This window comes from Chlamydotis macqueenii, chromosome 1, assembly GCF_036417535.1.
Source record: "Chlamydotis macqueenii isolate bChlMac1 chromosome 1, bChlMac1.mat, whole genome shotgun sequence".
In the NCBI taxonomy this organism is placed as follows: Eukaryota; Metazoa; Chordata; class Aves; order Otidiformes; family Otididae; genus Chlamydotis; species Chlamydotis macqueenii.
This window is the reverse complement of record NC_141556.1, coordinates 73793805-73810083: the sequence shown is the minus strand read 5'-3', so window position 1 is coordinate 73810083 and position 16279 is coordinate 73793805. Positions and strand designations below refer to the sequence as shown.

At 38.2% G+C, this 16279-nt stretch overlaps 1 protein-coding gene across 11 annotated transcripts in view; it reads right to left on the bottom strand.

The window, feature by feature from the left end:
- SOX5 (SRY-box transcription factor 5) overlaps window positions 1-16279 on the bottom strand; it is a 649375-nt gene that overhangs the window by 78638 nt on the left and 554458 nt on the right. For all 11 annotated transcript variants that reach the window (XM_086756526.1, XM_086756522.1, XM_086756506.1 and 8 more), the window contains one exon: window positions 9244-9329. In XM_086756526.1, coding sequence (XP_086612652.1) covers window positions 9244-9329 — 86 coding nt within the window. The remainder of the gene's footprint in view (window positions 1-9243; window positions 9330-16279) is intronic.

The window sequence follows — 16279 nt, the reverse complement described above, 5'->3', positions numbered from 1 at the left end:
AATGTGCAAAGGGCACAAAGCAGGGGGAAAAAAAAAAAAAAAAAGTTTCTTTGGTGTTGTCACCAGATTTTTCATACAGATCTTTCCAGGAAGAATTAATTCCAAACAAATGTAAGACACGAAACACGGCGTTCTGTGGAACACTAACACTTCACAGGTTTGCTCTGTTGCCAGTGTAGGGAGGGAAGCATTGTTTCGGTTATCTTAAGCTTTTGTACAAAGGTGGCTATTTTCATCTTTCTCCACACAAGCTACTTCAGGGCAGTGTAAGACAATTCTCTCAGACATTTTCTTCGCCCCCCGCCCCCTCCACCCTGCATCCCCCCCAGTTTAAGACTCTGTCAGACAGGTGTTGCCACTGCTGCTATTTTGAGACAGGTTTTGTCCTGCAGCTGGTTGAACTCAAAACACTAACACCACCATCCCAACCATCTAAAGTCCCAGTTATATCACACAGAAGAATAAACAAAAGTCTTAGCTGATCTATATGCCTCCACTCCTCGAGTTTGCTCTTCTTTCATACACTTCAGATTTTGTCCTAGACAGGACATTGTGTAAGTGAAGACTGTCATATTCCAATCTGCAAACAGGGTCTTCTGCTGGCTGCTAAAACTACTTATGATGTCAGTTACTTCAGCAATATTCATCTAAAATTAATGCCTTATAAATAATCAAGGAGTAATCTGCTTCCGTCTGTCAGGCTAACCCCAAAAAGAAAGAAGTGTAACATTTTTGTGAGAGAAAAGAAATTAAGGATGACCTGACCTCACAAGTATGCTTGCCAGACAGTTACACACTCTTTCTTGCATGACCTATTTTTCCCTGCTCGCACTGCAGAGACGTTTCAAACAAATGGCCAGTAATTTAGAATGCTTAAAACACAGGGGTTGCCACCCAAACAAGACAGTTGGGCATCTTAATGGCTTTGTCAGGTTTCCAAAAGTTTTTACTGACTTGTTACCTCTTTTCAAGTTGAAATAGAGCTCTATTTATCTAGTCCATAAAGGACAACGTCAAATGGCATGTTTTTCCAGAAATCAGTGTACTGAGTATGAATCACAGCCTAAAATTCTGTTGCCTATCATAGTGTGTGAAGAAGTGTACCGAGTACATACACACAGCATACTTGGTGTTTTAGTTGTAACACAGACTAACATAAGGAATAACTTAGAGCAAAATAAACTATTTATAGCTTAAGTAAGCCTTCCTATAGCCTAAGTTCCAATGCTGGAACACTTTCAGCCTGCTCTTGAAAGAGGCTCAAAACTATTGCCTATTAAAATTCCCGTGAGATTTCAAGAACATCTGTTTCTACTACTAGAATCTGATTCTGTACCAGTTACAATGATCTGCATCACCTGTAGTATGAACTGTTTAATACCTGTGATTTTCAGCCTTCTTGGTTTGAGAACACCACAACTTTCTTAGTAGAGACAAAGACCAATGTATCATGATATAAAAGCCTATCTACAACAGGTTAGCTTTTCTGAGACATCTTTCAAACCCATTAAAAGTATTAATGGCCTCCTAGCAGAAAAATCACTGAATTATACTATTATGAGACATTTAAGGTCAGTACAGCAAAAAGGCACAGAAATGGTCATCTTTTGCGAAGTCACAGAAGTTAAGAAGATAAGAAAAGGCTTGAGAGAGAGAAAGACAAAGGAAAACGGAAACTACATAGAGACGAGGAGAAAGAAAAATAGAATAAACGTGTGCATATGGAAGATGAGGCGAAGGACTGGATTTCTTCAAGCTGGGGCTTATAAATAAAGAGACAACAATATGAAGCTGAAGGCTGGCAAATATGAAATAACACGGAAAAAGACACTGCTTGTGCTATTTCCATTGTCCAAATGTCAAACGCCTTCTGGGAACCCAGGGGGTGGGGGGAGGAGGAGTAATAGCTGTGTAAGCATCTTGTAACAGGTTCTTCCTGAAGGGGATTTCTTGAAAACTGCTAGGCTCTGATGCTAGCCCATATGGGCTCAGGAAAGTCGGAGAAAACGCTGGCTGCACTTTTTCCAGGCTATTTGCATATGTTCTTTAGTATGCAGAATGTCTCTGTATGTAATTGAATTGTTGTTTTTGCCTCTATTAATACATATGCAAATGAGTCACTACTGCAGCTGTGCTGTATTAATCATATGTGTGCTTCTGTCTGTCTGCCCTGCAGGCTCAGGGTCGGAGGGAGGGGGAAGAGGGAATTCAGTCTCTTTAACCTACAAGAAAACTCACTCATGCAGACAGAGGGCTGCTAGCAAACAGCAGGCCTGAGTTACAACTGGAAGGAAGATACGCTGGTCATTTTTCAGTCTTTTTCATTTTTCATAGATACGGATTGAATCTGAAAGTTACGCAGAAAGGACTGTTAATCTAGATAAAATGAATATGCTACTGCTGCTAATTCTTTCCCCTGGAGGGCTGGGGAGGGAGTTATAATCTGACAACCCACAGAGTGGCCATGATACTGTTTTACCATGTGTATTTACTGCCTGTAAATGTCCACCGTGCATACGTTCAGACACTCGCAGTGCTCAATAAAACACAAAGCATTTATATGTAGTCTGTCATAATTACTGTATTTCATAAATTTATTGGATTCCAATAAAGTTATGGGATTGAGCTTTTAATTCAAATCTATTTTGATAGAATATATTGAGTTTGCCCATAACATTGTATAAGATTATATCAAAGGCAAGTATGGGCTATTCAGACACCAACTACAAAGCACATTTACCCACCATAAACAAGATTTATTTGAGCTGGTCTGTTCTGTGGTTCATGCTTTTACACAATCCATCACAATCTCTAGCTCTCAGCAGGTATCCTGAAAGCGAGGTCTAGTTGCATCCTGGTGTTGTAAGGCTTGCTTTTGACTTAATTGAGAGGAACTTTTTCCATTTAAAAACATAGGGATTGCTCAAAAAACCTCTTGGCAATTAACAGCCCCTCATCCCACACCTTACTTATACAGTTTAATTAATATTTTAAAATCATCACTAAGACTTCATAATAAGTAAGAAGTCTTGAAAAGTTCAAGTTTTCGAAGACAATTTACCCCACACCCAAACAGAGATCTTCACCCTGTTTAGATGACTGTAGCTTCACTTACATGGAGAGTACTACGCTCCATTTTTGTAGCTGAAGAACTGGATCTTGGTCTTCAATGATCTCTTTTAAAATGGTCACCTTGGCTACTCATTTGCAGAACAGGTGGCAAGTATCTAGTGGCCAACACATTCACTTACAAAGCCAGAAACAAGTGGTGGACAGAAGTAGGGAATATAGAATCTCCATGAATGCAGCAATTTCAAAAACTATTTAAAAGGGTATCCAACAAAAATGTATATATATTATGCTGTTTTATTACTCCTATTATTATCATTATTTGTGATGGCCATCAGAAACAGCATTGCAATACATTGAGCTAATGGCAGATGGACAAGTGCCATCTTTTGGTTATGCTAACGAGAAATGGCGCTTTTCATGTACTTAGCCGTTTTTTCCCCAGATGCGTGTGCTCACATTGAAAAACTAATTCTACTTTTTTATGCTTAAGTGGATTGCATGAGTATTATAATATTGCAATTAAACTGTGCACTAATGATTCATTCCTTACAAATGAAGTCAGAGTCCTATTAATGAGAACAGGTAAAGTAGCAAAGCAAACAGTGACAGGATACTGACTCTCGCTGTTGAAAAGCCAGCTTATGTGGTATTTAAAGGCAGATACTGCCCAGCAAATAGAAGGAATAACCTTGCACTGTTAAGAAATGGTTTACCTTCTTATAGGCAAAGAATTGGTTGTAGTACTATCCCAAACAAGTCATGAATGTAGATTGCAAAGTAAATGAATAATGGATAAAGTATTGCCATTTCCTGGCTACGTGCCATAGAAACAATAATGGGGCATCAAACTTTTCTTCTCAATCAGAAATAATTCATATGTCTTTGCAGCTCTGGCAAGTCGGTTAAGTTGGTTCCCCAGTACAAGGACATAATCAAGCTTTCAGTATTCAGATGTATTATAGCAGTGTTCATAAAGTTTTTTTCAGGGTCTTCTTTCACAGATTTGAGGTGGTGTAACACTGGAAGGCAAACTGCCTAATCTGGTCAAAACTAGTAAGAAATCAGAACGAGATACGCAAAAAAAAAAAAATTAAATGTCCTTGACAATTAATGTATGAAAATACAGTGCCATCTCTTTAAGAGAAAGAGGAAGTTCTATCATTGGTAACATTTCAAATGAAACTTAAGGAGATACTTCAGAGAAGTACCTGAACTGGCAAGTGAAGAGATGTAGCTCATCCCTGCAATGGTGCAGAAGCCAAAAGGAAGCTAGTATGTAAGGAAAAAAAATAAAAATAAATAAATAAATAAATAAATCTATCTGACAGAGCAGGCAGTCCTTGTGCTTTGTTTTTGTTTTATAGGTAGTAGATGTTTTATGTAATACTCATGTGACCATTGGAACAGTCTATCTTCTGACCAGTCACTGTATACTTGTTAAATAGTTCTATCCTTTCAATTTCCTTCAAGTAAAACAAACATAAAGACCACAAATGATTATGTTATCCATAAGATATCTACAAGAAAGGTTTTCCAAAGGAAAATTTGTATTGAGTCACATAACTAAATAGCAGCAAGATGAATAACTCTGAGAAGCATGCAAATTCTGAATGGGTTTAACTTTTTTCAAAATCTAGCCACTTATGCCAGTGCCTACACATGCCTACATGTGGCCCAAAAAAAAGGTCCAGACTATGTACGCTAAATTCCATTGAAGTTCAGTCCCTGGTATGCATCTTCCTACACCGTTCAGAAGAATAGGTTTGTAGTAAGAAAAAAAAAATTTACCCAAGCAGTCAATAAAGAAAGTGCAGACTAAAAAATTTGGCCAAATTATTTTTCCACGTATGTTTGAGATCTAAATCTGCTCATCGGCTTTTTATGAGTAGCCAAACAGAATCAACTAAGATTCTTCAAATGGCTGGTCTTCAGAACTGAGAGCCAGCTAAAACGCTTTCACACTCATATGCTGACATGAAGTTCTCTTGATCCATATGGTGACAGTTTGGTCATAATGTTGAACACAACCACCAATAATAATGATGTTCTGTTTCACGCAAAGACGACGAGGGAACAAAGTTCGAATGGTGGCACTCAAAACTTTTTGGGGTGTTCTTCCAAGAGCAGATGTTTTCAGGAAGTGTGTATTACATCAGACTGCTATACTGTTTTGACAGGACACAAAATGTCCATACAGTAACACTACACAGGCAGCCGTCATTATACATCCACTGTTATCTTTCAATATCGTTATGGGTATAGGCAGCATTTGTATTACTGCCAGTTAAAGAGTCGTTGTCACTGTTTGGTTATCAAACAAACAATCTGGGAAATCTGAACCATCCACACTCTCAATGGTGCAGATTCCTCTCAATTTTCAGATAAGGCGATCATGTCCTTTATTTCCTAATGCTCAGAAAGCACTCAGGAATTTTTTTTTTTTCTCAGAAAATAAACCAGCAGGTATCATTTAATACTGAATTTGCTCGGACTTCTGGAAACTTCTGTTTTCTACTAGGTATGCCCAAGACGACTGGTATTAGAAAAACCACTTCAGTTTACTTTCTGTAAAAGTTGTTACATTATACTCATGCTTACCGCTTTGAATGCTGGAGGAATTTAATTCCCTCACCTGCTGAACCATATAGGAAAACACCTTGTTCAAATAAGGCATATAGCAGTACTTTTGATTCATTAGCCTTATTCAGTAAAACACAGTGGCAAGGCTATGTTCAGTTTTCTTCTCATTCATTTGAAAGAGAATCACCATGCTGCACCACTCTTGAAGAACAAGACCATATGAAATTTATGGGGGAAAAAAACAATACAGGAAACTCATGTGCTAACCAAGAGGGATTTTACTGTAATGAGGGTGTATTATAAAATGTCCTTCACACAATGTTTGGGACTGAATCTTCTCATTAACAGAGGAAAGCTAAAAACTTATTTTCAAACGGTATTTATGTCATCAAATGTGCGTATGAGTGAATATGCAGGGCTGATAGATAGCTCTTTATCAGAGGATGGGTTCAAGCATGCATCGTGTTAGTTCAGCTTCTCCAATGTGGCCCCATCCATCTACTCCTTTCCCAACATTTAACAATGTAAGGTTTAATTTCCATTCTTATTGAGTCATTAGTCTCTCTGTGAATACAGGAAATAAAGGCAATCACGTATGGCTAATTGTGGCGGATATCAGATGACAGAATCTGTATACTCCGGTGGGGACTCAAAGGCAGGGAAAGGAACGGAGGGCTTCGGATTACGAACCCTGTCTGTGGGAATCAACAGGGCATTTCAAAATGAGAGATTACATTATCACTGACAAAGGATATCTTTGCCACAGGAAAACAATCAGGTGTTAGCTGTTCTTCTATAAATACACCGTGCATTTAATTTACAAAAATAAAATTAAATTTTCACAATCCGTGACAAAAAAGTACTTCCTGTTGATCTCACAATACACTACTAAAGCCATGCCCCAACTTTAAATTCTCCAGTGAAATAACAAAGACATGTTTACTGCTATACAAACAAACAAGAAAAATTCCTTGGCTTTGTCTTCACTAAGATAATGTTGTGTACCAAACTCTGCTGGGAGCAACAAACTGAGCATTGTGTCTGGTTCTTTGATCTCCCCTGAAAACTACTGCTTTTAGTATACAAAGTCTGAAAGACTGAAAAGAAGGAACATTGTACTTTTCTGACCTTCTACTGCCTGACAACCAGAGGACAGAGGGTTTATACAGAACACTATGGTTATATGTAATATAGGGAGATGTCTGAAGTAAGAAGAGTTCCTCCTTGAAAGAGATCGTAATGGCTGTACTTTCACTTATGCCATTTAAAGGTGGTTTGGGATGAGTTCTTCATGACAAACATCACAAACGTTTTCATGACTGAAGAAACAGTCACCACTGAGCTAAACTGGATTGGAACAGAGTTTGGCAAGTACAATCCTTCTAGGCAAGCAGCTATGCTAGATTCAGCTCCACTTGTGTTAGTATGGGTGAGAGTCTCTTCTGAGTACTGCATCATAAAACTTTTCTCAAAGAACATCTAGTCTATTTGACTCTTTCAAATGGCACCAGAAATTAAGAGGCACGTCCAATTTCTATTAGAGAGATTTTGTGCTGATAGCTAAAAATGACTGTTAAGACATGAAGAAAGACAACTTCAAATTTTTTGTAGCACCTACATACCCTCACAGATCAAGTCTGAAAGATCTGAAGGAGTTTACAGAGTTAGTAATTTTAACCTCTCCCTCGACTGGCTGCCAAACTCTCCCTTTAATTCAAGGCTAAATAACATGTAGCAAAACAACACAGGTGAATTTGGTCAAGACTTTCATTTTAACATTCTCATTTGCACAGAAACAAGAGGCCTTTGAGGTTTTCACGTTTTCCACAACCTAAACTCATCTTAAGATACTTATGAAGTCAGTCATATTTGCACAAATCCCACCTTCTTATAAGGAAAGTGTCACTGTGATAAAGCCAATTTTAATCAGAACACTTCAGCCCACTGCATGCAGAGATATAGCCCAAAGCCAGTCCTGAAATGAGAGTAAACCATCCTCCCAACTTACTGGAGCACTGATGCTTTATTTTAGGACTAGCTTGAATGACCACAAAAGTAAGGAGAATTAGACTCAGATCTCTTCTTTCTCGTTGCTAGCTAGCTAGCTCCATTTTCGTTTTTCCTCCCCCCCCCCCCCCCCCTTTCTTTCATATATGTGTTCATGTGTGTTTGGCTATTATAAGCACTTTATCAGTACTGACATTACTCCTCAAATTTCATTTCAGAGGGATGACTTTTATGGCTCCCATGATTCTTAAGCCGCCTACGGTATTTGTAACTCAGAATCAGAAACTAACACACAGACAGTGTAGCTTTTCATACAAAGGCACAATAGGAATGAATGTATTAACCTCTGTGGTGCATGGAATGTGTCAGCTTACACACTGGCAGCTATTTCTATGAAACTCAGCTAACTTCCGCTGGCTGTGTTAAAATTAAAAAAAAAAAAAAAAGAAAAATCTTCCCCAGAACTATGTCCCGCTCATGTGCTGGCCAAACAACTGAAATATCTGATGTTGTAGAGAGTCTACTCCATACTGACGATGGCCAAATTGAGTGAGAATACATTTCACATGTACTGTTCACAAATGCTGCGCTTTTCCAAGCAGGTATAAAGGTCTGCCTTTCCATGTGACTTGGCAAATGATAGTGAGGAGGGAGACAAATCAGCAATGGAGAGCATGGGATTTTTTTTTGTTTCTACAAAAGATTGTCAATCTGGATTTTGCAGAACTAGAGATGAATCGCACCTAGATTTCATTTTAGTCCCAAATTTTACCCAGCTACATCCTGCCAGCAAAGTACACATGGCAGACAACAAAAATTCAAACTGTGGAGATGGACATCACATTTTCTTAATTCCAATGACTGGACAAGGGTTGTGTGACTGATCAGGAATATTGGAGGAACATCTGCACCACTATCACTAAGACCCACGGACACCCTAATACCTCCAAAATTTAGAATTATATTGGGAGTTTTGAATCAGATACATCTGGCTACCAAGCCAACTCTAAAACGTAATAAAAAAAAATCTTTAGTATCTTTCCACCTGTTTTCTAATTGTCTACATTAAATTAGTATAATCACTAATTATCTGCACTACAACAGTGCCTAAAATGCGCTGGGTACCATAAAACACTGTAGGAGGGGCCAGTCATTGCTCTGAAGAGCTTACAGCCTAAAAGGACATAATCATGTTAAGCGACTTTTAAGCAGTTTAAAAGTGCTTGTCAGGACAGAGCTCTTCTGCCCAGCTATGTGTCCGTCTCCTTTTGCTGGTTTCCACCTAGCCAGCCTCTACAGCCTGTAGCAGCAACTACCTAATGGAAAAGACAAGCAAACATACCACTCTGCAAAAATTTGAAGTAGAAACCTAAAAGTAGTTAAACTGACAATAAAGACACAAAAAGCTCCCCCAACATAGAAGGGAAATGTATACGGTTTGACGATTATTTTGCTTCAGATGCAAATTTTACGTGAGGAGAACAGACCCAAACCCCTGTTAATTGCATTGTGTTTGAATGGAAGAGAAAACTGTTTTTCATATTGACTTAACCTTTGCCTCCCCTGCATTGTTTTCGGACTTACCTGCAGTTGGAGTGGGCCTAAGCCCGGTGTTGCTGCGGCAGCAGCTGCCATGGTAGTTGGGATCAGCTGAACGGGGTAAGGGTCACCTAAGTAAGAGAATAATAGAGGCGTCAGCACCTTTTATCTACTCTCCACCTGCAAATTAAAGTCCTGCATTCACTCCTTCCAAAAGCCTTCTTTTGTGTGCCTTGTTGAGGCCTAATGAAAAGCTCTATTGTGCAGCCTTTTACTAACACTCTTTTCACAATTCTGGCTGAGAGAGGAATGTGAATAAAAGGCACAAGCAATTAAGGCGGAAACCTCATCCTTTTTCATGATGTATTTAGGGAAATAGAAAAAAAAAAGTGCACACTGATCAGAAGGCTGCACTTCAAAAACAAAAAAAAAAAAGGAAAGAAAGAAGATGGGGGTGGAGGAGAAGAGAAGGAAAACAGTACAACCTTGATAAGATCACAGCATTGGAAAGGGACAAATTTACAAGATGTCCAGAATATGAAGTTAACCAAACTCTGCTCCCTGTTAGTAAATTGAGCCTCACACAGATCAGAAATGGCACCCCCTTGACTACTCTGTTTTCTTTTAGGTGAGAAAAAAAAATCTTGCTTTAGTTTCAGGGTTTGATCCTACAACAGCAAAAAGCACGGGAACTTCAGTAAATGAGACACAAGCCTCCGAAATCCCTGCACCAACTCCGCTTCATGACTTAGGATTCCATTTTGCTTCTGAGGCAAACTACTTCAGTTTTACTAAAAACTGCATTGTGCTGAGTGAGATGAAGGGATCCAGTAAAGGTTTAAGAAAAAAGGTGCAGGCAGTTATAAAGGAAAATTACGTGAGATGGCAAAAACCAAGATGGAGACCGGCATGTTTAAATATTATGGAGCACTCGCTTTTGGTCACTCCTTGGCTATCTGATTTGTTAAAACAAACTTGATACTAACCCGTCAGCAAAACTATTAAGAAAACTAGTAAAAAGTAATAAAAAAATGTTACATGCATTATATTGCTTCTCCAAATTATATAATGTTTAAACACTTTGCACTCAAGTAAGGATCACTAGAGCATTTCTGTATGGCCCTGTGTTCTGGTAGCATGCATGATCTCTGTAGCATTAAAACAGCCACTTCAAATGAGACTATGGAAAAGGCAGAACACCACATCAGGAAAATCCACCTAAATGTTCCTCTACACTTCATTAGAGAGGTAGATTAAAAGTTTTCCTCCTTTATTGTGCTTTTTTTGAGTGAACTGGGGTGAAAAAAGGACAAATTAAGAAGGCAAGGCTGTTCTGTACAATCATTATTAGTTATTATCGAATTAAAGTTCGTAATTGTATCAAGTCTAACAGGAAACAGAGAACAAAAGGAAAGAAATTTATCTCATGTTTTTTACATGAAAATAAAATAAGAAATAGAAATAGAAATAAGCTGTGTTGGTGTACACATGTTCAGGAAAACTGGTAATGTTTATTTTTCCCTTTTATAACGCAACTCTCTTTACAGAGGTCTTTTCATTCTAGCATTTTGATCTTCTGTTAAGAATTAAATACCATAAATTCTAGAAATGGAGGGCCAGAATAAAATTGAGCTGGCAAAGCATCTTAGCAGATATTTAACTTCAATAAGCATACCTGCTTATATTTAAGAACATCTTAATGCTTTCCTGACTGAAGCCTGATAGTCTTTCAAGGCTGGCCAGCCAAGCAATGGGAATCCAAAGGTCCACTCAGGCATCCCCAGTCACAAAGTCTTTGCGCCAGCACCAGGCCACAACTTCTCTATTTATTTATTTTTTGTCAATGGGCAACAGATTTCCTGACTTGCTTGGATATTTTTTTTCCCCAGAGGATGCCATTGTTTCACATTTTCCCATTTTTCTTTGCTGTAACTGAGTCCTCCACTTCCCATTTCATATCATGGACTGAATGAAAAATTTCTCTGACTTGACATTTTCTGGGGATTTACCCTGTGATCCAAGCAATGGGCCTTAAACATGTGAAGATACAGAGAAGAAAGAGATGGTGGTCCAAGACTCAGGGTTAATGGTGTTTAGCTGCTTCCACACCACTAGTAGCTCAAAGGCTAATCCCAGTATCATTCTGAAAGACTCCTCTCTAGAAGAGGACATTTTATCCAAGAACCAGCTATGAAACAACACAAAATTACTAATTTCTCAACTGCAAAAAAAAGAACCAGGGAAAAGTTTTACAGTAAAACGTTGATTTTACAGTCCATTAAAATTTTTAGTTACAAATTATTTGTATTAAAACAAACATACGAAAAGATTAACTTCTATCCACTGTCCACATTCCTCTTCTCTCCACAGACATGTACAAGCCTCAGCCCATCTTCCCACAATTTCATGCTAATTCATAAATCCCACTATTCTCACCTCCCTAAAGAGCCAGGCAGATTCTCATACCCTCATCTGTTGTGGTAATTCCTATCTTTTACAGTTCATTTGGTAGATATATCAAGGAGATGCTTGTGAGAGAAAAACACGCTAAAGTCCACATGGCCATGCACGTATCCGACCATGTGCATGGTCACAACCACTGGCTTTGGTGGTGTAGGTAATGCCTCTGGGATTCTTTAGGACACCATGCTAGAAAGCAGCTACTACATCAATACATGCTAATGCAGGTTTTCAGAATTCTAAATTCTAAAACTGAAATCCATCCTAAAAAACAGATTATAGCTGTGCAGAGCTAGGCTCTCCTGTTTACCAGGTTTTTTTTTTTGTTAGTCTTTAAAGGGTTTTACATTTTTCCATGACTTCAACATATTTTTAAGAAAAACAACAAACAAATCTGAAAGGCTTCTGTAACCTATTAGGAATCTTTGAATCATTATGCTTTGGTAACACTCTCTGCTATCTTTTGCTTATCTTAGGGCTTTAGCAATTCTTTTTATGAAGAAAAGTACATCCTGCCTGTGCTGCAATTCTTTCACAAGTGTTACTCATACACAGTACATCCACACTACTTCTCCCACAGTACAGGCACAGCAGCAGCGAAGAAGTTGGAGGAAGGTAAAATTAACAGGCAGAAACATCATCTGGGTTAGCCATCCACTGTGTTTGCCCTTGTACAAATGTCTAACAAAAGATCATCTCTGTCTGGGGGGGTTTACTGTCCACAGGAGATAAAACACAAAAGAGTGAGGAATATGCTCAAAAGCTGTGCCATGCCCTGGGTCACACAACAGGCCAGAGGAAGAGCCAAGATTAAAACCCACAGACAACTCTTCAGACAGTGTCCTTCCCAGGGAAGGATTCAGGCCCTATACCAACGAGGAGGACAAGCACTTACATACTCACTTTACACACTGCAGGAGTAGCTGCCACACCTCAAAACACTAACAAAGGCTTCAAGTCTCCTCCGATAAACATGGACTTGCTCACTCTTTGCTATTACTCTACAATACGATACCTCTTTCTACTGCCCCTAAATTTATTTCCATACCAGACTGAAGGATTTGCCTGAGCAGTTTTAGTTAATCCTGAAGTCTGGGAAATGCATGTCTTAACTATTTAATTACTTCTTCAATAAATACCTTATTTTTAGATGCAAAAAATTGCTACATTTTTTTCCCAAGCTCTGGGAATATTTTAGGAATGTGAGGCAAGATGTACAGTTATTAGAACTAGATACTTCCCAAGCTATTCAGAAGTTTGTATCACTGAAAACACCAATAAATTCTCAAACAACTATACTACAAATTCTCAAAATTCACTATTAGTCTACTAATGCAGGAGTGTACCTCTCTGCATCTTTCAGCTACCAAAAGATACATTATGAGCATTATTTTCATGTTCCAAACTATTTCTCATTGTGAGTGGACTTTTCTTATAAACAAAGCATCAGAGAGAAGTTTTGTTGTTGTTTTGTTGTTGCTTTTCTTTAGTACACTATATGGTAAAATCCGGAACAAGTCAAAGGCTGTGATTTTTATTGCAAGAACAAGGTGAAAGTTATTTAATTAGCTCCCATATTATTCTCTAATACATAGTTATTTCCCAGCTACTTGATGATATTCTTCAAAGAACAGAATTATTCAAGACTGACTACATGAAAAGCGCACAGAATGACGTACGGACTGGTGATACAGCACCTAAAGAAGTGAATGGGATATGTCAGTCTGCAGGACCTGATGGGGCAGATTAGAGGTGTTGGTACACACTGTGAGCAAATGAGAACACCAGTGGCTCAGGGAAGAAAGAAGGCAAGGCTGAACCCTCAATTCTGTGCCAGTTCTTTTATTTCTCTATCCTTCTTTTGGTCCGTCTTCCACAAACATACCCAGAACCTCTTTCCTGATAATTTATGCACTGCAAGTTCTTTCAATTTCAAATCACACCTTCATCCTTGCCCAAAATAATCTTCCAAGATCTTGCTTACAAGAGGATTTTTCATGAAGTACATTCACTTTATACCACTCTTTCTATGAACTTTCCCTATCATCTTCCACCGAAAACACTTTTCTGTTAAAGTAAGTTGTGGTACAGAGCCAAGTGGACATCCTGTCCCAAAATGCAAAACAACAACTCTGTGTGTTTAGAAACTTGATTTTCAACTGACTAGCTACCAAGCTCATGGATATGAAATCATTGTATGCTTGTGGAAATACAACAATGGCTCCTAAACCATTGATATGTTTTGCAAAATTTTATCAAAAGGGTTTAGGAAGTTAAAAAACATTACGACTTTTTTTTTTTTTAAAGAGAAAAGAAAGCATAGGAGCTAATGTTACGTATGTGGCAGCATTCACCTAAATTCATGTTTTTGTGTTCCTTTTTCTGTCACTCATCTCATTTATTCTCCTTCATGGTGTAATCCCTCCTAGTGTCTTGTCTTGCCTCCTGACAGGCTGCAAGCTCTTCAGAGCAGGCACAATTGTCTTTCTTACTATATAAATCAAGTTACATGCTAATGTTAAATTATTATGTTTTGACAGGATTTTTAAGTTGAACCTGATTATATGAAACAATAGAACTCTGGGTTTTTTTCCTGACATTTTCTTCTTTCAAAAAAAAAGATGATACTAGAAGAGAAGTACGGGTTTTGTTTCCTATGATTTTTTAAAACTTATTGTTTTCCTCCTATCTGTCTTTCAGGGAGAGCAAGTGAAAAAAGTTGGAGGTCATGGAAGGAGAAGGAAAAAAAGAAAACTGTGTAAAGAATATAAAGAGTAAGAAACAAAAACAAATTCTTAAATTATAATTTCCAAAACTAGAATGCTAAACTAAGTTCCACGAAAAATACTGGAATAAACATTTCCTTATAGTAGATTCTGTTGAATGAAAAGGAGTTCTAAATTATCTTCCCCCCATTTTTGACAAGCTCTAGAAAAAGCCACAATAATTTTACACTCAATTTATCACTTAAGTACATTTATAATGAATAATCACAGCTGATGGCTAACTGACAGGTAAGCCACTGCATCTGTTCTCACCACTCATTCATTCTCATCCTCATCACCATTTTCCTTTCTTTTTTTTTTGGTGTGATGGTGGACATGTAGTAAGAGTAGCGGGAGGCTGTGAAAGACATGAGCAGTGTTCCCAGACTTTTGTCTCTAGGCATTAGAGATTTAGATAAATAAGAAAAAGAGTATGAAGAAGATACCACCAGTGGCTTCCTAAAAGAAATCCAAACTGGTTCCCTGATTTTCTTTAAGGATAGTTCCAGACAGCATTGACCGAGTGCTGTCTACAAAGAGTTAGCCTATTTCACATTTTAGAGAAACACTTCAGTCTATAGAAGGGATGGCTCTGGGAGGGACCTAAAAGCACCCTTTCGATTCCTATGAGGAGCTAACAAGACAGGGCCAGGCTCCTCATGGTAGTGTTGGCTGAAGGACAAAAGCCAACGGACATAAAGTGAATCAGATAGAGGATCAGACAGAGGATCAGATTTTGCCCATGAGGACAGATAGAAATTGAAACAGGCTCTCAAAACAGGGTTATGCGGTCTCCGTCCTTGGAGGTTTTCAAGCCCTGACTCAATAAAGGCTTGAGTAACCTGGTCTTACCTCCAAGATGGCTTGGAGGAAGAGGTTGGACTAGAGACCTTCTGAGATCTCTTCCAACCAGAATAATCCTATGATTTCCAGGGTGCCCTTTTTTTTTTTTTTTTTAAATACCTCTTGAATAAATGACAGTTATTCAAAAGTTCTGAGTACCAATGAAAAACAATGTATTTCCAGAGGTTTGTACATGCTAATGAATTTTAAAATGGAGACTTTTATTTGGTTGCCCACCTATGGATAACAGTGCTATAATACTGGACATCTTTTATGGCCTAGAAACTGAACTGAAATTATCAGCCTGTTTTCACAGGACCCCATTATTTTGCTTGTCTGTTTTGTTTTTATTAGCATTACTGTGAGAAGCCACACATAGATCAGGGGCGATGAGATTCTTTCAGTTAGAAACAGTCTTTAGTTGTGCTGTTACTTTTTGCAGTCTTGATGCCTTCCGTTGCATTTGCAGCATTACAGAAGTGACACATTCTCATGTATGCTAAAAGGCTAAGTTGTTACCAAAAATTCCTCCTTCTTTCTGTTTCTATCCACAATGCTATTACTCTTCTCTTATCCTGGGGGGAACATGAGGGTTTAGTCATATGCTCATTCTTTTCCAAGGCATAAACAGTAGCCCTGAAAGATGACTAGCATCTTTATAAAGAAGCTACAGTATGTGGTCCTCACAACACATGGTTCCTATTTTTGTCATTCTGATAAAAGCATAGCAATGTCAATATTTTTTTCTTGTGATTTGGGGATTGTCAATGACCTGTGTGTCAGCTGATACAGCTGACACAGTTAAATCAGAAATTAGTGTTCAGCCTCTTTAGAAGGCAGACACATGGACACTGAGCACAAGAAAAATTATAAGACAGTCCACATGATACTCCATTAAACAATGAAACATGTGACTGACTAAAAAACAGAGATACATCAGCAAATTTCCCTGAGGAAGTTTATGGTATTTAACTCCTAAACATTAATTTTATTGTACTGTATGAGGAACCAAT